Source organism: Stegostoma tigrinum, chromosome 7, assembly GCF_030684315.1.
Source record: "Stegostoma tigrinum isolate sSteTig4 chromosome 7, sSteTig4.hap1, whole genome shotgun sequence".
In the NCBI taxonomy this organism is placed as follows: domain Eukaryota; kingdom Metazoa; phylum Chordata; class Chondrichthyes; order Orectolobiformes; family Stegostomatidae; genus Stegostoma; species Stegostoma tigrinum.
In genome coordinates this window covers 78752701-78778290 of record NC_081360.1, presented here as the reverse complement: position 1 = coordinate 78778290, position 25590 = coordinate 78752701, and the positions used below count along the sequence as shown (strand labels likewise).

The window sequence follows — 25590 nt, the reverse complement described above, 5'->3', positions numbered from 1 at the left end:
CAGGAAATGCTACACTTGCCCCCACACCTCCTCCCTCAACCCTTTCCCAGGCCCCAAGATGACTTTCCATATTAAGCAGAGGTTCACCTGCACATCTGCCAATGTGGTATACTGTATCGATTGCACTCGGTGTGGCTTCCTCTACGTTGGGGAACCAAGTGGAGGCTTGGGGACCGCATTGCAGAACACCTCCGCTCGGTTCGCAATAAACAACTGCACTTCCCAATCGCAAACCATTTCCACTCCACCTCCCATTCTTTAGATGACATGTCCATCATGAGCCTCCTGCAGTGCCACAATGATGCCACCCGAAGGCTGCAGGAACAGCAACTCATATTCCGCTCGGGAACCCTGCAGCCCAATGGTATCAATGTTGTCTTCACCAGCTTCAAAATCTCCCCTTCCCCCACCGCATCCCAAAACCAGTCCAGTTCGTCCCCTCCCCCCACTGCACCACACAACCAGCCCAGCTCATCCCCTCCACCCACTGCATCATAAAAACCAGTCCAACCTGTCTCTGCCTCCCTAATCTGTCCTTCCTCTCACCAATCCCTTCCTCCCACCCCAAGCCGCACCTCCATCTCCTACCTACTAACCTCATCCCACCTCCTTGACCTGTCCATCTTCCCTGGACTGACCTATCCCCTCCCTACCGCCCCACCTATACTCTCCTCTCCACTTATCTTCTTTTCTCTCCATCTTCGGTCAGCCTCCCCCTCTCTCCCTATTTATTCCAGAACCCTCACCCCACCCCCCTCTCTGATGAAGGGTCTAGGCCCGAAACGTCAGCTTTTGTGCTCCTGAGATGCTGCTTGGCCTGCTGTGTTCATCCAGCCTCACATTTTATCAGCTTTAAAATTACCCAGAGATAACAAGGTGTAGAGCTGGATTAACACAGCAGGCCAAGCAGCATTAGAGGAGCAGGAAAGCTACATGTCGGGCATAGACCCTTTTTCTGAAGAAAGGTCTAGGCCCAAAACGTCAGCCTTCCTGCTCTTCTGATGCTGCTTGTCCTGCTGTGTTCACCCAGCTCGACACTTTTTTATCTCGGACTCTCCAGCATCTGCAGTTCCTACTGTCTCTTTAAAATTACCCAGCCATCCAAGTGGCCAAGCTGCAGAACTAGTAGCTGTAGCCTATGTGGTCAGCCATTCCAACCTGCTCCCTCCGCCTGCAGACTTACACTCTGACAGCATGTTTGTATGCAACAGCCTCACAGAATTTATCAGTATTGGAAGCTAGAAATTTTATCTCTGCTGATGGGAAATCACTACCATCAGCCCCCTGGTGAAAGGAAGTATGACTTAGTCAATGTTTGGAGCCACCATAAAACATCCTCAGAAGGTAACCGCAAAGTGGAGGAGTTAGCAAGGAGAGGTGTTGGTGCAGGAGAACTTGGGCAGCCACCCATAGTAGAGCAGGCAAATGTCATCACTGTGAGCTGAATGAACATAGAGGACTTTAGGCAAGCACAATGCTGTGATCATTCCGTTAAACAGATTTTGGGAGGAGTTTATCCAGATAGTTATGATCAATGGAAATGTTCCTTACAAGTACAGGATGGATGAGTTCTAAAAGCAGGAGTTTATGTAGTTCTAATTCAAGACAGAAATCAAATCATATACCAGTCATGACGGGGTCAGGAATTGAAGTCAGGACTGAACAATTGAAAGAACTGTGTTGGTGGCCCAAGTATAGAAAATGTCTGGTTTGTGCTTAAAATAATCCAGACAGGTACATCCAAAAGGGAGAAGTGAGGCATACCCATCCAGTGGAAGGGCCCTGGATGAATCTACAAATTGATCATATTGGTCCCTTTTATGAAGTAGGAATGGATTTATCTATATCCTGGTAATCATAGATACATTCTCAAAATGGCTTGAAGCTTTTCCCGTTTGGACAAATACAGCCAAAACAACCACACAAATCCTAACACAACAGGTATCTACAAGAGCTAATAGGATGCTGAAGAATCCCAGATAACAAGGTGTGGAGCTGGATGAACATGACAGGCCAAGCAGCATCTTAGGAGCAGGATGGTGTTTATCCCACAGTATTGAGTCAGATCAGGGAATTCATTTTACTTGCTGAGTTATGCAGAATATGATGACTATGCGTGGTATCAAACAGCAATTCTATATTGCATACCACCCCTAATCTAGTGGGATCATTGAATGGATGAATCGCACCATAAAAGGGATGATTAGGAAGACAAGGCCAAGGACAACCCCCCAAACACATCCTCTCATCCTCTGACCAAAATTATAGTCTCCAATCACTACCATTGACTGCAGCTCCAATCAATAATGGACCCCCGAATGATCTAATTGGCTTATCGGAGGTCTTGATTTCTTGAACCGATTGGAACAAATTGACAGATGGCCCAGACATAACAGAACTTCCCAATAATTCCCTGATAGACAAAGAAATCGAACGATCCCAAGCCCTTACAACTCAGACCCCAGACAGCATATCCACAACATGGATATGAGACAATGCTAAGAAATCAGGGCAAACACGGGAAAGACAAACTGAAATAGACCATCAGATCAAACCCTTCAGCATTAACAGAATCACCACTAGGGGGAACTACAGCACACGAACATGGGATCCCAGAGGACATAATGTTATCAGGCCCACAGAGAAGGAGATTCAGAACAAACTGATCAGTCTCTGTTGGGTGCCTACTCAATGAATGTGTTGAGTCATTAACCCAGAGGATGAAATTGTTCCGGGCGACCATGCCAGGGGAGATACAACTGTTTCTGATGGTCGGTACTCTGATGCAATTCACAATTCTCTATAGGACCCGTGGCATCAACACATTCTTGTAAAATCTAACAGGATTAAAAACAATTGCTTGTTTACACCCGAAGCAAATATGGGTTTTCATTCTAAAGAAATGGGAGTGGGTTAGAGTGTGTGCATTACTCATGTTATGAACTATTCAGATATTAAACAAGGATAACAACAGAAATAACCTTCGTCTTTCCACAGGATACGCCACGAACACACGAAAAATAATCAGGATCTACTTTATCAGGGTCATCATCATCACCGGAAGCAACACACAAGCCTCACTGTCAAATTTGCAAGGTGGAAAAGAGAACTGTGAAAAAGACATAGAGATCTCACTCATTCACGGCCTCCATGAGCTTATTAAAAAGACACTATTGCAACACTATTCTTATGTGTTCCTAAATTGAAATTACCAAAGTCTACAAACTAGCTATTGCTGTACAGTTGATTACAGAAAATCTGTAAGTTAGTTACATTAAATTTATAATTCAGTTCACCAGGCATTTTAATTGCATCAAATGGCTATACATTACATATCTACTAATCAACTTAAAACATCCTATTCTATGGTTTGATGAGATATCGTATTATGGGCTTCTTGAACCTTGGATTAAAAAATTCCTTTTACCGGCCCATTCACAAACGTTCCATATTTACTGTTACAATTGTATTCTTCATGCATAACCTTTACTAGCCACCTATTTACATGTGTTCTATATTTACTACTAATATGGCGTTCTTATTCATTCACAACTTTTGAACCCACACACCAGTGCCCTATATTTACTATTACCGCATTCCATTAATCGAACCGTGGTCTTGACATTTCACTGCCATCAAATAGCGCTTCCATGAAATTCAATGATTGAATGAGTGAACTGACGATAGGAGTGAAATCCCAAGATCTCAGCTGCAGCACTCAATTTACCACTATCTCTCTGCTTTGTTAAGAATGTATATAATTCCCAACTTAGTTAAATCAAAGGGGCTAATATTTTTCTTTCTCCAGGATTCTCAAATGTGGAGATAAAATGACTAACGCTTCTTAATCCTAGGATTATTTGTTCATGGGTATGAACCTTGTGTAATCACTTCTAATAAACGTGTATATGACTCTTATTTTGTAATAAAAACCAAAAAAAAATGCAGATACTGTAAATCAGGAACAAAAACAAACTTGGAAGAACAATACCTCATTTTCTGCTTGGGTCCCTGCAGCCCTCCGGACTCAATATCAAGTTCCATATTTTAGGGCCTAAACTCTCCCATGTCCCAGTCCCCCACCCCACACACCAGGCCTTGTTACCACATACCCGCTGTTGTTAATCACCAACAGTCCCCAATAACAAATATTCACCGTCCCAGCCTGATTGTTATCAACTCTTTGTTTGTCCAACTGCTCTTCTCTCTTTTTAGGCTCTATCCTACTGTTTATTCCCTACCCCATCCACCTCTCCTTTTTTCTGCATATAAACTGATGTTTTCCCAGCCACCATCAGTTCTGAGGAGTGGCCACCAGACCTGAAACATTAACTCTTTTTTCCTTCACAGATGCCGCCAGACCTGCTGAGCTTTTCCAGCAACTTTGTTTTTGTCCCTTAATTTGAAATGTTTGTTTGATCATCACTATGAATTCCTGATGTCTTATTTATTCCTAGTTTACCATACTTGCTTGATTAGTTGTGAAATTTGACTTTTGATGTCCTATTTATGCAGTCTGATGACATTGCTTGATCTCAGTTAAGTGTTATTTCCTTACAGGCTATCTGCAAGAGTTCAGTCGTTTGAGTGTACGTTGTGCTTTGCTTCAGGTTGAATGATCACATAGTCACGACACAGAAATTGGCCTGTGATCATATGATCCATCACGCCTCGTGTTCAGGATTGAGAAGAGGGAGTGTCGTCGGACAGGCCGCTCAAAATGGCAGAATCAGTACTACTCCGAGCATACTGGGAAATCAAGCAAAGCATTGACCAAAAGTATCTGTGCAAAAATCCTGAAACAAACAAGCTGCAGACCCAGACAGTCAAGCTGCATGTGCAGACAGCACAATACACAATTGACAAAGATAACAAAGTGTGGAGCTGGATGAACACAGCAGGCCAAGCAGCATCTTAGGAGCATATAAGCTGACGTTTCAGGCCTGGACGCTTCATCACAAAAAGCCAGGGTGGGACTTGAGGTGGGAAGAAGGATAGGTTAGGGAAGTGAGGACAAGCTGGACTGGTTTTGGGATGCGGTTGGGGGAGGGGAGATTTTGAAGCTTGTGAAGTCCACATTGGGCTGCGGGGTTCCCAAACAAAATATGAGTTGCTTTTCCTGCAACTTTCGGGTGGCATCGTTGTGGCACTGCAGGAGGCCCATGATGGACATGTCATCCAAGGAGTGGGAGGGGGAATTGAAATGTTGGCAATGGGAGATGCAGCTGTTTGTTGCGAACTGAGTGTAGGTATTCGACAAAGCAGTCCCAAGTCTCCGTTTGGTTTCCCTGATGTAGAGGAGGCCACATCGAGAACAACAAACACAGTATACCATATTAGCAGATGTGCATGTGAACATCTGCTTGATGTGGAAGATCTTCTTAGGACATGGGATGGGGGTGAGGGGGGAGGTGTACGGGTAGGTGTAGCTCTTCCTGCGGTAGGAGAGAAAAGTCCAGGGGGTGGTGGAGTGAGAGGGGAGTGTGGAGCGGACAAGGGAGTCAAGGAGAAGTGGTCCCTCCAGAAAGCAGATAAGAGTGGGGAGGGAAAAATGTGTCTGGGGATGGTGGGGTCAGATTGCAGATTGCAGAAGTCCTGGACGATGATACGTTGGATCTGAAGGTTGGTGAGGACGAAGTGGATCCTGTTTTGGTTGTTATTGTGGGGAGGGGGTGTAAGGGATGAGTTGCGGGAAATGCGGGAGCGATGGTCAAGGGTGTTTTCGACCATTGTTGGGGGGAGGTTGCGGTCCTTCAAAAACGAGGACATCTGGGATGCCCGGGAGTGAAATGCCTCATCCCGGGAGCAGATGCAGTGGAGGTGAAGGGATTGGGAATGGGAGATAGCATTTTTGCAGGAAGGGGAGTGGGAAGATCTGTATTCTTGGTAGCTGTGGGAGTCGGTGGGCTTGAAATGGATATTGGTTTCCAGGTGGTTGCCAGAGATGGAAACAGAGAGGTCCAGGAAGGAGAGAGAGGTATCAGAGATGAACCAGGTGAACTTAAGGTTGGTGTGGAAGGTGTTAGTGAAGTGGATGAACTGTTCGAGCTCCTCGTGGGAGCATGAGGTGACATCACTGCAGTCATGTATATAATGGAGGATGAGGTGGCGAATAGGGCCAGTGTAGCTTCGAAAGAGAGATTGTTCACGTAACCTACAAAGAGGCAGGCATAGCTTTGGCCCATGTGAGTTCCCATGGCCACTCCCTTTGTCTGTCAGAAGTGGGAGGAATTGAAGGAGAAATTAAGGGTGGGGACGAGTTCAGCTAGGTGGATGAAGGTGTCAATGGAGGGACACAGGGCGGCCTGTGGGACAGGAAGAAGCGGAGGGCTTTTAGGCCATCTGCATGGGGAATGTAGATGTATAGGGACTGGACATCCATGGTGAAAATGAAGTGTTGGGGACCTGGGAATTGGAAGTTCTGAAGAAGGTGGAAGGCGTGGGTGGTGTCACAGTCGTAGGTGGGGTGTTCCTGGACCAAGGGGGAGAAATGGAGTTGAGATAAGAAGAAATAGGTTTGGTGATGCAGGAGCAGACAGAGACAATGGGCCGACTAGGGCAGTCAGGTATGTAGATTTTGGGAAGGAGATAGAAACGGGCTGTGTGGGGTTGGGAAATGATGAGGTTGAAGGCTGTGGGTGGGACCTCATTTGAAGTGGTGAGGTTGTGGATGGTCTGGGAGATGATGTTTTTGTGGTTGGCGGTGGGGTCATGATCAAGGGGGCGGTAGGAGGAGGCATCAGAGAGCTGGTGTCTGGCCTCGGCGATGTAGAGGTCAGTGTACCATACTACAACTGCATTCCCCTTGTCCGCGGGTTTTATGGTGAGGTTGGGATTGTACCGGAGGGAATGGTGGGCTGCACGTTCTTTGGGATGAGAGGTTTGAGTGGGTGAGACGTTGAGCCGATTGATGTCTCCATGGCAGTTGGAGGTGAAGAGGTCAAGGGAGGGCAGGAGGCTTTGGGGTGGTGTCCAGGACGAGGGGTTGTGTTGGAGGCGGGAGAAGGAGTCAGTGGAGGGAGGATTAGTCTCACGATTAAAGAAGTAAGTGTGGAGGTGGAGGCAGCAGAACAGTTCACTATCCAAGTGTGAGTGGTATTCGTTGATGTGTGGGTGGAGGGGGATAAAAGTCAGCTCTTTACTGAGGTCTGTATGTTCATCCTCAGTAAGGGGGAGGTTTGGAGGGATGGTGAAGACCTAGCAGGGCTGGATGTTATTGTCTTGTCTGGAGATGCCGGCTGGGAAGGCAGTGGGCAGAGTGATGTTGGCGGTGGGCTGTGTGGCGTCGGTCGGCAGTGGGCAGAGCAATCTGACCCCACTACCAAAGACATTTTTCCCTCCCGATCCTCATCTCCTTTCCAGATGGACCACTCTCTCTGTGACTCCCTCGTCCGCTCCACACTCCCCTCCAGCCCCACCACCCCCGGCACTTTTCCCTGCAACTGCAGGAAGTGCTACGCCTACCCCTACACTTCACCCATTACCTCCATCCCAGGCCCCACGAAGACCTTCCACATCAAACAGATGTTCACCTGCATATCTGCTAATGTGGTATACTGCATCTGCTGTTCCCGATGTGGCCTCCTGTACATCAGGAGAACCAAGTGGAGGCTTAGGGGCTGCTTCACGGAATACCTACGCTCAATTCACACCAAACAACTCCACCTTGCTGTCGCTAACCATTTCAACTCTCCCTCCCACTCCTTAGATGACATGTCCATCCTTGGCTCCTGCATTGCCACAACGATGCCCCCCAAAAGTTGCAGGAACAGCGCCTCATATTTCACTGGGGAACCCCACAGCCTGAATGGTATAAATGTGGACTTCACAAGCTTCAAAATCTCCCCTCCCCTGACTGCATCCCAAAACCAGCCCAGCTTGTCCCTGCCTCTGTATCTGCCCTTCCTCCCATCTATCCACTCCTCCCACCTCAAGGCCCACCCCCATCTCCTACTACTAGATTCATCCCACCCCCTTCATCTGTCTGTCCTCCCTGGGCTGACCTATCCCTCCCTACCTCCCCACCTGCACTCATCCTTACTGGCTCTACCCCCATCTCTTTGACCTGTCTGTCTCCTCTCCACCTATCTTCTCCTTTATCCATCTTCTATCCGCCACCCCCTCTCTCCCTATTTATTTCAAAATTCCCTTCCCCTCCCCCATTTCTGAAGAAGGGTCTCGACCTAAAATGTCAGCTGTCCTTCTCCTCTGAAGCTGCTTAGCCTGCTGTGTTCATCCAGCTCTGCACCTTGTTATCAGAGGAAATATCAAGCTCTTTCCAGAACAAAGGGCCAACTCTCACTCTTATCTGGAAAGCCTTCCCGACAAATGTGCCTCTGACATCCTCAGAAATGAAGGACTAAAGGCCACCCCACCGTCGGCATAACACTGCCTGATTGGGTCTGATCAATCAAGGTAATCAATTCCTGATCAATCTACTGGTGGGAATGAAAGATCCTCCCATAGGGGTGTGGAAGCTTACAAGAATAAGGATCACCGCAACACAACCCTCCGGAGTGGTAACTCGAGACCAACCACTATAGGGAGAGGCATCCCTGGGATCACTGCGAGATGAAGATCAGATGACCATCACCACATGGATAAAGGCCAAGGTCTAGTGTTGGTGATGTTTGATCATTCCAAGTAAAGTTAACGTACAAGATTCTGACTAAGATTTACAATTCTAATTGTTAGATTTATCATATTAATTGCCAGTTTGTAGTATGATCATTAGACAGTATTAATTGTGTTATAACCAATAAAAATCATTTCATATTATTATGAAGAGTCAACTCACAGCCTTTTGTGGGATATATGGACTAAACAGAGGCAAATGTAACAGAAGGCATTTAGCACATTTGCCTTCATTGATCAGACCACTGAGTATAGGAGTTTGGATGACATTTTAAGGTTGTAGGATGTTGTTGAGGCCATTTTTGAAGTACAACATGCAGTTCTGCTTACCCTTCTATAGGAAGGATGTTAGTAAATTGGAGAGGGTTCAAAAAAGATTTGCTAGGATGATGACAGAACTGGAAGGTTTGAGTTATAATGAGAGTCTAGGTCAGTTGGAACGCTTTTCCACTAGAGTGTAGGAGGTTGGCAGTAAACTTATATAAGTTTATAAAATCATAAGGGGCGTGGAAAAGGTAATTACAAAAGATTATTTACCTAGTGTAGGGGAGTTCAAAACTAGTTGACATAATTTTAAGGTGAGTGAAGGAAGATTTAAAAGGGATGTGAGTGGCAATGTTTTCACATTGAGTGTTGTTTGTCTGAATTCCCAGAGGAAGTGGTAGATTCAGGTTCAGTCAAGACAGTTAGAAGACATTTGGACAGGTACCTAAATAAGAAAGGTTTAAAAGTAATATGAGCCATACACATGCAAGTGGGACTAGTTTTGTTTGGAAACTTGGTCAGCATGGATAAGTTGGGCCGAATGGCCTGTTTTGGTGCTGTATGACTCTGAGTTGATGAGTCCATTTAACTTCAGCAATTAGACTTTAGTGCTTTAACTTAGAACTTATCGTCTTTTATCTTACCACTAATTTCCTATGCCCGAAGCCTTAGTAAGCATTTGGGTGGTGAGGGGTGATATAGATGGTTTCTTAATTGAACATAGAACGCAAAACATAGAACATAGAACAGTACAGCACAGTATAGGCCCTTCAGCCCACGATGTTGTGCCGAACTTTTACCTGAAACCTAAGGTCCATCTAACCTCCACTGCTACCTTACACTATCATCCATATGCCTATCTCATAGCTGCTTAAATGCCCCTAATGAAGCCAACTCCACTACCCTCCCCTGCAATGCATTCCATGCCCCATCACTCTGAGTAATGAACCTACCTCCGACATCCCCCTGATATCTGCCTCCTTTCACTTTAAAACTATGTCCCCTGGTAAAAACTACCCCCACCCTAGGAAAACGTCTCTGGTTGTCTACTCTGTCTATACCTCTGATCATTTTGTATACCTCTATCAAGTCACCTGTCATCCTTCGTCATTCTAAAAAAGAAAAGTCCAATCTCTCTCAACCTTTCCTTGTAAGACCTTCCCTCCATTCCAGGCAACATCCTGGTAAATCTCCTCTGCACCTTTTCCAGCGTTTCCACATCTTTCCTGTAATGAGGTGACCAGAACTGGACACAACACTCCAGATGTGGCTGAACTAGGCTTTTGTACAGCTGGAGCATAACTTCACGGCTCTTGAACTCAATCCCTCTATTAATTAAAGCTAACACACCATACGCCTTTTTAACAACTCTATCCACCTGGGTGGCAGCTTTCAGGGGACTGTGAATATGAACCCCAAGATCCATCTGCTCTTCCACACAGCCAAGAATCTTTCCGTTAACCCTGTATTCTGCTTTCAAGTTTGTCCTTTCAAAATGAATCATCTCACACTTTTCAGAGTTAAACTCTATCTGCCACTTCTCAGCCCAGGTCTGCATCCTATCACTGTCCCTTTGTAAGCTAGAACAGCCCTCCGCAGTGTCCACAACGTGACCCACCTTCATGTCGTCAAATTGGTAGCAGTTTTGTTTTACATTTTTCGTGGAAAAGCAACCAGCAACACTGCCTCTCTCTCAGTTGATGAATTCAGCTTTGATTAGCCCAAATTTTAACCTACACTATACAGCAGTTAGATTGAAGTTGAAACTTATCTGTTCCTTTCCTGCCATAGTCTGGACAATCTAATTGTAACCTGCAGGTAGCAAAAGAACAGCTGCAAGCCAGTGGGTTGTCTGAAAGCAGGTTGATCTCCCATTGTGTAATTATGGCCTGAATTGACATTTCAACACAAGGTCAATGCATAGGATCAGTCATAGATTTCCTGCACAGTCAAACTTGCTAGAAATAATGAGGTTCAATGAGATCCACTGAGTTTGGTGAAATGGGTCTACTCTTCTGGATTGAAGTTCAAGGGGAACGTAGGCTAATCTAGATCTGACCATTCCCTCTGCACTTCAGGGTCTTAATTGCAGGTTCATTGTGGTTTGTTGTCTTTTCAGATGATGCTCATTAACTTATAAGTTCACCTGGTAATGGCATCAGATACATTTCCAATATGGCAAATGGATCTTCTGAAAGGCTATCAACTTGACATGTTCGTGTAGAGCTGGAGGAACACAGCAGGTCAGGCAGCATCAGAAAGAAGAAGGGTCTCAACACGAAACATCAACTTTCCTGTTCCTCTGTTGCTGCCTGACCTGTTGTGTTCCTCTATCACCACACTGTGTTGTCTCTGGCTCCAGTATCTGCAGTTCTTACTATCTCTAACTTGACATATTACCTCTTTATCTCTTCTCAGTTCCTGCCCCAAGCTACTAGGCCAATTCTGCATTCCCGCTTTTATTTTGAGGTATCAGGTATCAAAGGCATTTCATCTACCTGGCTTCAAGTGTCTAATAGCAAACAATTTCTCAGAACAGAAATGAGCATTTAGTATCAAAACTTTGCCCCATCCTTTACAATTCTATAGGGACAATGTAAGCAATCATAACATTTTGTTGATTTGAAATGTATATTGTTGAGTGGAAGAGTATAATAGCACCTCAACTGATGTAGAAAAATTGGTGCATTTAATCGCATTTGCAAACATTAGATTTTGTTGGATTTTACTCATTAAAAATAATCATATCAGTGAATACAGTGAACCAGTCAGTTTCATTATAGAATATTTGTTTCCTGTTTATTTTCAGATTTTATTTGTTTATAAATTTAACCTCTGCAACATTTCATTGTTATTACTATTGTTATTGGACGGCATCGTTATACATTGTTATAGGGTGTTATATATAACACCATATACATTGTTATATCATGGCTCAGTGGTTAGCACTGCAGCCTCACAGCACCAGGGACCTGGGTTCGATTCCAGCCTCGGGTGAGTGTCTGTGCGGAGTTTGCACATTCTCCCTGTGTCTGCGTGGGTTTCCTCTGGGTGCTCTGGTTTCCTCCCACAGTCCAAAGATGTGCAGGCTAGGTGGATTGGCCATGCTAAATTTCCTGTAGTATTCAGGAGTGTGTGGGATTATATCAAAGGGGCAGTGTGGACTTGTTGGGCCAAAGGGCCTGTTTCCACACTGTGGGGAATCTAATTACTCCAATGTGTTTATAGCAATTCCTGAGAACAAATTTCATGTAGCAAGAATCAAATCTTTACATTCAGAGTGAAATGACTTGGGATCAGTGCAGTTATTCTAATTCTGTTCCAAACAAATTTCACATATCAGATAACAAAATGTGGGCCACACTTTGTTATCTTGGATTCTCCAGCATCTGCAGTTCCCATTATCTCTGATCACAAATTTCACATATTAATCAGTTAACATTTTCCTGGTCAAGTCAAGCAGTAATTCAATGTGGGCACTAATAGCTTTCAATTATGTCATGAAGAGGAATTGCACCTTACCGACTAAGTTAGCCATTTTCTCAACTAAGCACTCATCTGCTAAAGTCCAAGGAAAAGCACCAATAAAATGCCCATGAACGCCTCTGCAATATAAATAAAATACTGTTAGAATTAACAAGCAATATTACCACAAGTTCACAACTTTATGGTGTCCCAAAACACTGAATTACTTTCCCAACATAATTACTGTTGTTTTGTAAGCAAATGCCATACCCTGTTTATAACTGCAAAAATCTAACTGTAAAACAAAATAAATGTTGTCTGTGCAAGCAAATACAAATTTGTGTTGTCATGAATTTAGCCAGCGCTGGGTTTGCTGGATTTCAAAAAAAATTCAGCATCCAAATGAAACTGTCATTCTCAAAGGAATTGTGATAGGCCATTAAAAAAGTGTTTAAACTAAGTGTTACATGATGAACTCCTCGTGGTTTCACATTCGAAATAATAGACCACAGCCTTTCAATCCTCTATTCAACCCTCTCCACTAAAAGCATCCCTCCCACAACTCTCCAGTCAACCTTCCTCCACCTTGTTGTGCTGAGTACTTCACCCCCATCCTAACAGATCTCAAAGTTCTTGTCCTTGTTTTCAAATTCCTCAATTGTGTCAACTCCTCTTATCTATGTAAATGTGTCTATGACCCTCCTGGTTACCTGGGCTTCTTCAATACTTACCTTGTCATCATCCAACAATTTGTATTTCTTCTGCCTTATTGACCAAGTCTTCAGCTGCCACAGCTCCACTGCTAAACTGCCTAAACTCTCTATCTTTTACTCCTTAAACATGCTTTTATCTTCACAAGACAATCAAAGCTTTTGGCCATTTGGCCTAATATCTCTTGCCACAGAGTGGTTTCAAATTTTCCTTAAAAATACTGTCATTAAGTGCCTATTTTAAAGATGCTTTAGAACTGCAAATTTTATTATAACTGAAAGCACCAGGCAGTAAAGATTTTACAAACACAAACAACAAAAATATAGTATTCGCCATAGATTGCTTTACTTACAATTTGGCCCAGTTATCCAGTTCTTCATTGACATAATTCTTTGTTTTCTTTGGCTGCAGCCCAAGGGAGTTTCCACTTAAGTAAATACTGTCATCCTCTGCCTTTACCAAAGTTTGGTCAACTTCAAAAAATAAAAGAGAAATGTTAATGTCAACCAAGCAACTGGACTCGAAACATTAACTCTGCTTTCTCTCAACAGATGCTGCCACACCGGCTGTGTTTTTCCAGCAATTGCTGATTTTATTTCAGTACATGTTGCCTAACACATTGTCCTACTTTCCGTACCAGCAAGCAGCAACTTATGGCGCATATGGAACCTACTTCTGTGAACAGCTAGAGGCAAGTAAAAGATGTATCACTGCCAAATTATTGAAGGCTGTTCCTGTTGTTGATTCATGACAGGCATAAGGAGGTCACATTTTTATTTCTGTGAACATCATTCTATCCCAATCAGCCACAGTTTGTAGAACTAACACAGTGATTTGATAAGAATTTCTATTGTTCTGTGAACTGTACTCCCAAAAGCACTTTACATAACTATTTAGATGAGAAAGAAAGGCACCATTTACTCTGAATAGTTGCCAATGATTGATGCAAGTTTATAGCAACATTTTAAAGTAGATGAGCAGGGGGCATTGTAGCAGAAAACATGAAGCACACTCGAGGACGAAAACAGTTTATTTCCTTCAGTAACACAGATTTGAGAGCATCAATGCACATAGTTGACTCCATCAGCATGAGCAATGAGGCCATCGAAGGAAGTGAAGTATTATAATTTAAATGAGATTCTATTTTGAGTTTGACCACGTTTTCTGATCATATACTGTAGTTTCCCTTTTATAAAAAATGGCAAGATTCCTTCGAGTACAAGTTTAGAACATTTTTTTTGTTCAGGCCCGAAAACCACGTCCTAGTTTGTAGCATTGTTGCCTCTATTTCTCAAGTTCCACTCCCTAAATCTAGTCCCAATCTCAAGGCTGATACTCCAGTGTAACTCTGAAACTGCTGCACTGTGTAAGCAAAAGCAACATTTGCCTGCCCAATTGAATGTAGAGAATTACCAAGGCATGATTTTAGAAGCGTAAGGGAGTTATCTCCATTATCTAGGCCAACACAGAAGCTCAAATAAACATCACAAAAACGTATTTGATTATTCTTGGTTTGCTGTTTGCTACATAAAGTACTGAATACACTTAAAAAGACTTAATTAGATATAAACCATTTTGAGACATTGAGTGGTCATGAAAAGCATTATATCAATGCAAGTTTACTACTTCATTTTTTAGTTATGTGCTTCCCTGTGAAAAAATGATAACATAGATTTGTATCTGCTGAGCTTTGGAAACATGTGGCCTTATGAAGTAAAGGAGAAATTTCAAAGGATCCCTCCCCAGCCTCTATTTTGAATCTTTCACCCAGCACTTTTACCATGCCTCCTTCCTACTGGATTATGGATATGACTACTTGATTTCCAAAGGATAGTCCTTTTTGAACAACCAAAGTTAATGTGGGAAAATTCTGGCCTACAAATGGAAGTACAATTTGATCAAGGATCCAACTCCATGTCAGAATCTTTTCAAGATTATATCAGTAGTTTGGGGAATAAATAGTTGAAATTGTCTACATATCATCCACAGACCCAAGGTGCTTGGACAGGCATCACTAAACTCACAAAGCTATGATCCAGGTTATTGTTATGAGTCCCTGAAAGATTGGGACAAAAAGTTAGATTTTCTCTAATTTGCAGCCAGAGACTCCCCCCAAAAATTTACCTGCTTCAGTGCATTTGAATTAGTTTATGGCCATGAAATATGAGGACCATTAAAACTGATTAGAGACAAATTGCAAGGCCAGAAAAAGAAATCTTCAATGTGTCCAAATTTCTCTCAAGGTTAACAGGAGCATGTAGAGTTGCTTAGGAGCGTCCAGACAATTCCCAACACATGTGATGATAACTTGTAAAACAGAAGATAAAGTTTTGGTACAGTTGCCTTTACAAGGCAAGCCATTAAAAGCAACATTCAGTAGTCACTATAAAGAATTGAAAGAGTTATGAAGAAATTGCTCAGAAGTTGCAAAAACACTTTTAGATGTACCAAATTAATTGAGCAATACACAGATGCAGGTAATTCGGGCCCAAACTAGAAAAACAAGCCAAAGTAACAGCGAAAATTCAACAGATGTTGGAGAATCAATTGATCAATCCAAACCAGAGTTATTAGAATTCCTAAACCTGGTGATTCAATGAGTTTGTGTGGAAACTGTAGGAAAGTGAAGGTCAAGGAGATAGATATTTGCCCTATTCCCAGACTAAATGATTACATTGATAGTGTTGCTCTGGTGCCGTTCTTACTTAAAATTGATTTGTTAATAGGATATTAGCAAGTACTGCTGGCAACAGGAGCTGAAGAGATTTATGCATTTGTCACACCTAATGGATTGTGCAGACGTCAAGTTATGTCTTGTAGATTTAAGAATGCCCAGCCACACTTCAACGATTATTCAGCAAAAAAAGCTAAAGTGTTACATTTTGTAGTTCCATTGGGTGACATCATACTATATAATACTCCACAAAAGAAACATTCATAACAGTTAAAAAAATTGTTTACCCAAATTTGTCAACTGGGTTGGTGTTTAGATTAGATTCCCTACAGTGTGGACACAGGCCCTTCGGCCCAACAAGTCCCCACCGCCCTTTGAAGCAGACCCATTCCCCTATAACCCACACACCCCTGAACTCTACGGGCAATTTTAACATGGTCAATACACCTAGTCTGCACATCTTTAGGCTGTGGGAGGAAACCGGAGCACCCGGAGGAAACCCACGCAGACACGGGGAGAATGTGCTAACTCCACACAGACAGTCACCCGAGGCTGGAATCGAACCCGAGTCCCTGGTGCTGTGAGGCTGCAGTGCTAACCACTGAGCCACCGCGCTGCCCTTTAACCTAGGAAAAAATAAATTTGCAAAAGCTAATGCTTGATGTACTTCGGGCAAGTTGTAGGATAAGGCAGATGTCACCCAGAACGACAAGATAAAAACTGTAATTCACTTTCCCACTCCTACAGTAAAACAAGTGATAATGAGGTTCTGGGGAATGTGCAGTTTTTGTTGAAATTTGTACTTCATTTTAATACAGTAGTCAAATTTTTGACTAATTTGCTATATAAAACAAACAAAGCGGGTACAGTCCACAGAATTTCAGGCAATCTTTGAAAAGATAAAAACAATTTAAGGAATGAAATTGTATTAACTGTGCCTTACTTTAACAAACCATTTTAATTAACAGTGGGCAATAGCGATTTTGGAATTGGAACAATACTGACACAGGATGACAAGGCTGGAACAGAGAAGACCACGTCACATTTTTTGAAAAAATTGAACAGACTCCAACAGAAATGTGTAACAATAGAAAAGGAAGCATTGGCAGTGTTAGCGGCTCTTCAACACTCCAAAGTTTATATTTCAAATGGTAACTTTGAAACTGTAATATCTATGGACAATAATCCACTAAAATTTGCGGAATGACTTAGGAGCAAGATTTGAAGGTTGCTCTGATGAAGCTTCGATCTCAAGCTGTTAACATAAAAATTGCAAGCATTTCCAGCAAAAAAAATGTAATTGCTGACTTCTTATCCTGAAGGTAAATGGTCATAAATGTGAAAGAGACTGACAAAATTGAATAATGATTAAGAACCTGGTTGAAGGAAGAATGAACAGCAGTGAGCCCAAAGCAGTACAGAAGGGAACAATTCAGCCCATCTTATCCATGCCAACACAAAGACGCCCAGATGCTCTTTCTAATCTCATATTCCTACACACAGCCCATAGCCCTGCGGCTTGCAGCATTTAAGGTGAAGATCTACGTAATTTTTAAAAGGGGTAAGGGTCTCTGTCTCCACCACCATTTCAGACAGAGAACTCCGGATACCCACCAACCTCTACATTAAAAATGTTTTTCCTCACATCCCCTCTAATCCCAATGCTACTAGCTTGAATATATCACTCCTGGTTTATGAACAGGCTCCTCCTGCATATTCTTTTTCTACGTCTCACAATTTTTTATACCTCAATCATGTAACCCCTCAGCCTTCTCTGTTCCAAAGCAAACAATCACAAGCTTTCTAATTGCTCCTCATAGCTACAATTCTCCAGCCTTGACAACACTCCAGTAATATTCTCTGCACTCTCTCCAGAGGAGTTACCTTCTTCCTTTAATGCAGTAACAAGAACTGCACACAATACATGATTACACAATATATCCCTTCATTTTTATTCTCAGCTATTGATGGAGAGCATGGCTTCCTTACAACCTTATCTACCTGTATTGCTAGTGTTCGGGACCTGTGCACTTGCACAACAAGATCTCTCACTTCATCTACCCCTCATTATATTACCATTTATTGCATATTTTCTTTTAATGTTTGACCTTCCTAAATATAATGCATCACACTTGAGAGTCATCGATTTGGTTTATCATTTAAAAGTTATTAACATTGTCAAAAAACAAATTTTGATTTCAAATGCTGTTTCATTTTTGAGATTGGGGGCATATTAGAATTGTCACTGATTTTTCATTTTTTAATTGTATCACTTTATCAATTTTGGTTTGGAGCTGTGAACTCAGAATTGTGAACTGAAGATGACCTTTGGACTTTGGAGAGCAAATTGTGATAAAGAAGAATAACAGACCAAGCAAGCTACTGCCATTGCTGATTTGTGAGATCAGGCCTTGAAGTTAATTGCAAGCTGATTCTTGGTTAAAAGGATCCCTACAGGCACTACAACCCTGTGAAAAAAGACACTGGGTTTAAACTGATGGCAGCATTTGGCTTTTGATGTTTTAAGTGCCTGAGAATTGGTTCCATCAAGTCTGGGTGAGATCCTACATTCAAGCCGATGGAAGATGTCAGAATAGTAATTGAGGCCTCAGGAAGAAAGACAGTGAGTCTAACAGGGTGGGACCAGAATTGGGAATTTTTTTTTGGTTCTGGGGAGAAGAGTTTTGAATGTTGATAACACATTATGAAGATTTGAAAGCTCCCTTCCTAACAATCCTTACCAGCTTTTAAATCCCGGTGAGTATAAAGCCAAGTTAGAAGTATTATTACCTGTTGACTGTGAAATAATGCATTGTGGATGCCATTTAAGTAATCTGGCCAGTTTTGCTATTTTCTTTTATTTATTCCTTAACGATGCTTGTTTATCTGCCTGTCATTTGTGTGAATGAATATTTTAGCCCTAAATGGCTTGGATGCGGAGGTTGAGGGGTGGGTTAGTATGTTTGCTGATGACACAAAGGTTGGAGGTGCCATTGAGAGTATTGAGGGCTATTGCAGGCTTCAGCGAGTCATTGAGAATGCAGAGCTGGGCTGAGAAATGGCAGATGTAGTTCAAACTGGATAAATGCAAAGTGATGCATTTTGGAAGGTCGAATTTAAATGCTGAATATAGGATTAAAGGCAGGATTCTCGGCAGTGTGGCGGAACAGCGAGATCTTGGTGTTCAAGTGCATAGCTCCCTCAAAGTTGCCACCCAGGTGGATAAGGTTGTTAAGAAAGCATATGGTGTTTTGGCTTTCATTAACAGGGGGATCGAGTTTAAGAGCCGCGAGGTTATGCTGCAGCTCTACAAAACCCTGAGTGATACCACACTTGGAATATTTTGTCCAGTTCTGGTCGCCCTATTATAGTAAAGATGTGGAGGCTTTGGAGAGGGTGCAAAGGTTAGGTTTACCAGGATGCTGCCAGGACTGGAGGGCTTGTCTTATGAGGAGAGGTTGACTGAGCTTGGGCTTTTCTCTCTGGAGAGAAGGAGGAAGAGAGGTGACCTGATCGAGGTGTACAAGGTAATGAGAGGCATGGATAGAGTCGATAGCCAGAGACTTTTCCCCAGAGCAGGATGGACTGCCATGAGGGGTCATAGTTTTAAGGTGATGGGAGGAAGGTATAGAGGAGACGTCAGAGGGATGTTCTTCACCCAGAAAGTTGTGAGTGCATGGAATAGTTGACCAGTGGTAGTCGTGGAAGCAGAGTCATTAGTGACATTTAAGCGACTACTGGACATGCACATGGACAGTGAATTGAGGGGAATGTAGGTTAGGTTATTTTATTTTTGGATTAGGATTATTCCACGGCACAACATGGTGGGCCAAAGGGCCTGTACTGTGCTGTACTTTTCTATGTTCTGTGTTCTATAAACGTAGACATTAAGTAGATTACTTGGCTGTTTTCTTTCTCTCTGATGAAGTTATTGCATATTTAAGAAATTAAGTCTTTTTGTTTGGAATACTAAACTGATATCTGCAATTAATTATTCACATAGTGTGGGATTGGTTATTTAAAAGTCTGCTTCGGAACTGTTGGAATAATTACTGAAGGTCACAGCAGGTTTGGCAGCATCTGTGGAGCGAAAAAAATGTTCAGAAGAAGGATCACTGGACCCAAAACATTAATTCTGCTTTCTCTGCACAGATCTGCTGAGTTTTTCCAGCAATTTCTGATTTTGTTAGAATGGCTAATTTCACTTAGCTGTCCGTCCCTGCATCTTTAGATCAGCATGCTGGAAAATGGGAAATTGCGTGTTCATGCAGAGAGCTTAAGTAATAATGAGGGTATTGATGACTGATAATCTTCCTTAATGGTTCACTCTTACTAGAGAGAACCTTCTCTTGATTTCTCGAACTTGGATTGAAACTGAGACTTTTCAGTTTCAATGTCAAAAAGGGCTTTACTGGACACTTCATTCAATTTTCCTAAACTTCCTCCAATACCCCGCGTTGTTTTGGGACTGGGAATATTCCATCCTGAGTTCTTACTCTATTTCCTACACTATTTGCCCTGAGCAATGTCCCATCTAATTTCAACCACCAGAGGTCTAATATTCATTCATTGCATTTATATACTTCAGGCCGCACATTCCATAACTTGAAAAAAGTTTTCTTTAAAAAAATGCCAGCATGTAAACACTCTGAACTGTAGCTAAGAAGAACTCAAGCAAGTGCTAGAATACAAACTACATATGTATGGTTGGCATTGTTTCATTACTTTCTTCAATTGTAAATCATTATGTCAGCTAAATCAATACTACTGTGAAATCAATATCATTAAAAATGTCTTTTTTTAGCTGCAGTGTTGTGATGTTTACCTCAATATTTCTGTAGATATCAATTATTCTGGCACAATCATTTTATTTGTACCTCCCTTATATTAAAAAAAGGCCATAAATTCTGTTGATTGGCTGAGGATTTCATCTTTCTTTTCCTGGTAAGAACATTCAGTTAGGTTCCCCATCCCTCATATTTAATCACTTAGCAACAACAAATGTTAAGCAAAAGACAGATGTAAAATGTTTGACCACAATAAACCCTGAGATGAAGTCATGATGCTTGTTAACTGTGACCTGTATGTCATTGTAAACATTGAAAATACATATTTTATAACGAACAGCCTGATATTTCATTAAGAAATTCCTAAATACAAATCAGTCATTTTAACTTTGAGCATAAAAATTCAGAGATTTATAATGGGAGCTAATCCAATCCAATTTGTTTCACACTGTCCCCCTCAGGCTAAACGTACCCAACTGTGGTGTCCTTCAGTATGTAATAGTTAGGGACTCCGAAATGGTCATGGTGCGTTGCCCTCTGTGGCTCAATGCACCACCAGAAAATCATTTTGATCTCGAGGATATCCAGGTCAATTTGTTAATATAAGATTCACTTATATCCCAGCAGTGCATCCATCTAACTACATCATCTACTTGTAAATGCTCACAGAAGTGGACAGTTGGAGATAAAGCTTGAAAACAACGTCAAGATGGAAAAAGAGAGAATTTACCAGAAGCTATACGTAATACAGACCTATCTAAAACTAAAGGTGGTTTCTGATTTGGAATTGTTTAGCAATAAAATAACAGAGATCCTTCTTGAGCTGGGATGGTCATAATCATGGGCTAATGAAGGAGAGAGTTGAAGGGTTTTTAAGTCGGATGTTGGTGGAAGAACTTCAAGAAATCTCGTACTTTGAAGATGAACATAGACATTGATTAGAATCAAAATAAATTCCTGAGAGCTGTGGCCATATTTTGTTCAGTCCGAGCTGAGTGGAAGAAACTTTCAAGAACTTTAAAGTGTACAGATTTCTTAGTTAGAAAGAAAAGTAGAACATGGAGTGTAATATTGAAATTTTTTAAGCATAATGTAATGTTAAGTGTTTAGAAAAAATAAAAATATATGCTTTCTTTAACTCCTGCTGTAGGTTTGCAATCAGTAATCTGTTGATTTTTACATAGTTCAAATCACCCCCAGATCCCTGGTTCTGACACCGGACTTAATTTAGGAATGTGAAGCGAAGCAGGTAGTGTACAGATGTTTCAGGGCAAAGAATCTCTGTGTTAATTAAATGCAAAGGTGAGTATATCACAAGAAATTTTAAAAAAAGTAATAAACAGGGAAAGAAAACAAAAAGTGAATAAAACGAGTTAAAAAGGCAAATTCAAAACAGCGAAACTGACACTATCAGTTATGAGATAACAAAGTGTGGAGCTGGATGAACACAGCAGGCCAAGCAGCGTCAGAGGACCAGGAAGGCTGATGTTTCAGGCCTAGGCCTACTTCAGAAAAAAAAATCTGAAGAAGATTCTAGGCTCAAAACTTCAGCCATCCTGGTTCTCTGATGCTGCTTGGCCTGCTGTGTTCATCCAGCTTGACACCTTATTATCTCAGATTTCCAGCATCTGCAGTTCCTACTATCTCTATCAGTTATAAACTTAACACAAGCTAATTACTATTAGAAACTAAACTGTAGTTTCAAACACAGACATTTAAATCAGACTTCCTGATCTTGGGGTTCCCTGCACTGTCACCAGCTCACCTTCACCTCCCTGCTAGCTGGGTTGGATACTTTGGGCTTCGAAATAGGCTCACCACTAAGAATATAAACAATTTTGAAATACATCTGGCTGTTCCCACTTGGTGCAGCCAATACCTCACTGAATGCTTTGGACGATGTTCAGTCTGGTTTGAGAACTTGTGTTTTCTTACTTTGTGGTGGTTTTATGAGCCGGTTTTCACCTCAGTATGTGTCTGAGTCGTTGTCAGTCATGTCGGTGGTTTTCAGAGCTAGTCGGTTGTCAGATCTGCTGGTTGTGGTCGGTTGCCTTTGGTTCCCCAGTATGGAACAGCCTTATGTCTTTAGGTTTCAGAGAGATAGCTGTGCAGACAGTTCTCTGGGAGAGTAGCTATCTGGGATCCTTCTTCTGGTAGCTGACGGGGTGAGTCTCCCTCTCTCCTAGATCAGGGCCAGCAGTTATACAGAGAAAGTAAGGACTGCTGATGCTGGAGTTAGAGATAACATAGTGTGGAGTTGGAGGAACACAGCAGGCCAGGCAACATCAGAGGAGCAGGAAAGTTGACGTTTCGAGTCGAGACCTTTCTGAAGAAGGGTCACAACCTGAAACGTCAGCTTCCTTGCTCCTCTGATGCTGCCTAGCCTGATGTGTTCCTCCAGCTCCACAGCTGCCACATAGGCTGTGTGCTCCATTATCATCTCACATATCTCTGCTATCCATTGTGCTTCTGTTGCCCACTTTGTGGTGAATTGGATGCCTGATAGTTTGGAGTAGGTGTAAATGTGATTAAGTGGAATGTCAAGTATTTCTGTGAATGAATATTAATTGGAACAAAAACAAAGTTGCTGGAAAAGCTCAGCGGGTCTTGCAGCATCTGTGAAGGAGAAAACAGAGTTAACATTTGGGTCCGAGGAAGTTTCACTGGACCCAAAACATTAACTGTTTTCTACCTCACAGATGCTGCCAGACCTGCTGAGCTTTTCCAGCAACTTTGTTTTTGTTCCTGATTTATAGTATCCGCAGTTCTTTCGGTTTTTATTGAATATTAATTGGAGATGTACCTCTGACGAGTCCAAGATGTCTGAAGCTGTTGTCTTTGGCCTGGTTCATTGTTCCTTTAGGGTTGAGGCATGAATAGGATTTCTAACTGAACCATGAATCCAGGCAGCTATCCCCATGATGGTTTATTTCAGAGCAGAGCCCAGTTGCCTTTCTTTATGTTTTAAAATTTCTATTAGAAATCCAGAGATTTTGGTCCAGTATTCTAAATGACAGGGATAATGGGAACTACAGATGCTAGAGAATCCGAGATAACAAAGTGTGAAGTTGGATGAACACAGCAGGCCAAGCAGCATCTTAGGAGTACAAAAGCTGACGTTTCGGGCCTAGGGTCTAGGCCCGAAACGTCAGCTTTTGTGCTCCTAAGATGCTGCTTGGCCTGCTGTGTTCATCCAGCTTCACACTTTATTCTAAATGACAGGGATTTTTTCTCACTCCTACACTGCAGAAGTTTGAGCTCCATCGTTTTTATATGAACAATTGGGGGTTTGATTTTGAATTTAAAGTTGTTAATCTCTGCTGAGGTCACTACATTTTACCCCAAAAACTAATATGTCACAGATGCTGGAAGTTGTATGTGAACTGAAAATAGTGGATATAGTGGCAAGTCAGGTAGTATTTTCTCTCCTCTCATTTGTACACTATCTTTTTGGTAGCATTTCTTTCTGGCATAACTGCTGTAGCTTCAAGAAAGGAAGAAGGAACCTGCTGACTCTTCCCCTCCCTCAGATGCTATTGTAGCAGATTAGTGAATAATGAATAATGAAAGCTGAGGTTTCCTTGAACCTATCTACAATGATCGTCATTATCTGCTAGTTATTTGTGAAGATCTGCCTGTACTTGTGTGTTTGTGCTTTTTGATTCTACACGCATGGTTATATGCAACACACCTGTTGAAAAGCACAAGGCAAAAGGAAGGACTATGATGGAATATGCTCCACTTTTATTACTGAGTTCAGGCCCAATAGCCCTCAAGAAGCTCAACACTATCCACCGCAAAGCAAGCCATTTGACTGGTGTCCCGTCCACCACTTTCAATTTTCACTCCCTCCACCAGCAATGAATAGTTGCAGCTATCTACAAGATGCAACACATTTCACCATGGGTCTTTCAACAGCACAATTCAAACCTGTTGCTGCTACCACCCAGAAGGACAAGGGTGGTTTCTGAGCAATTTACAGAACTGTTAACCATGTTGTATGAGGCGTCCGTACAATTGCTCATTACTGGTTTGACTTGCTGCCATCATTTCCTTTCAGCGTAGGCATTTACATGATGTGCTTAACTTATTATAGCAGAGGAAACCCACTTGCTAATCTAATGAAAACATCCTTTTCACTTAAACAATATGAAGTTTATTGCACAACAGTTGGAGTCATTTCTAACCCTTACAACATTAAACAATATAGGGGAGCAAGTGTACGGGAGCAACACCACGTTCAAGCTTCCTTTGAAATCAACATCATCCTTTGCTGTTGCTGGACTAAAATCCTGACACTCCCTTTCTGACAGTGAAACACGCCCACATGGATATAACAGTTCAAGAAGACAGCTAATCCACATCCAACATCTACATCCCAAGGGAGAATCTATAAAGTAAATATTTGGTAGCATAAAGCTGGAAATCCTATGTTAACACAGTGGCGAGATGAAAAAGGGGCAATGTTGGGCAGCTCTGTAGTTCACTGGTTAGCACTGCTGCCTCACAGCACTCAGGGCTTGGGCTCAATTCCACCCTCCGGTGACTGTCTTTGGCGTTTGCACATTCTCCTTGTGTCTATGCAAGTTTCCTCGATGCTCTGATTTTCTCCCAAAATCCAAAGATATGCATGTGAGGTGGATTAGCCATGCTGAATTGCCTATTTTATCTAGGGATGTACTAGCTAGGTGGATTAGCCATGGGAAACGCCGGGTTATGGGTCTTGGTGGGATGTTCTTTGGAGGATTGATATGCAGTAAATGGGCTGAATAGCCTGCTCTCACACTGTTGGGAGTCTATGATTCTGTAAAATGTTCCCTTGAAGCTACATGCCATACATCTGCTCCAGGGATTGGTACATGCCACGTGTGGATGCATTGACTTCAGAGGTCTGTGCACTGAAAAATAAATTAGGCATGCCTCTCTTCCAGAATTTCTGTGTGCTTTTGAGTCTTACCATTCACAACATATTAGAAGTGCAAAATCCAACTCTATTCTTTCATCTCTTTCCCCGAAGGTAGAGTTTAATTCCAGGGGACTAGTCCGCAAGCTGAA

General features: G+C 42.3%; 1 protein-coding gene across 2 annotated transcripts in view; it reads right to left on the bottom strand.

The window, feature by feature from the left end:
• Window positions 1-25590, bottom strand: part of kynu (kynureninase) — a 212819-nt gene that overhangs the window by 131335 nt on the left and 55894 nt on the right. For both annotated transcript variants that reach the window (XM_048534680.1, XM_048534681.1), the window contains 2 exons: window positions 13427-13547; window positions 12421-12503 (listed from right to left, as the gene is read on the bottom strand). In XM_048534680.1, coding sequence (XP_048390637.1) covers window positions 12421-12503; window positions 13427-13547 — 204 coding nt within the window. The remainder of the gene's footprint in view (window positions 1-12420; window positions 12504-13426; window positions 13548-25590) is intronic.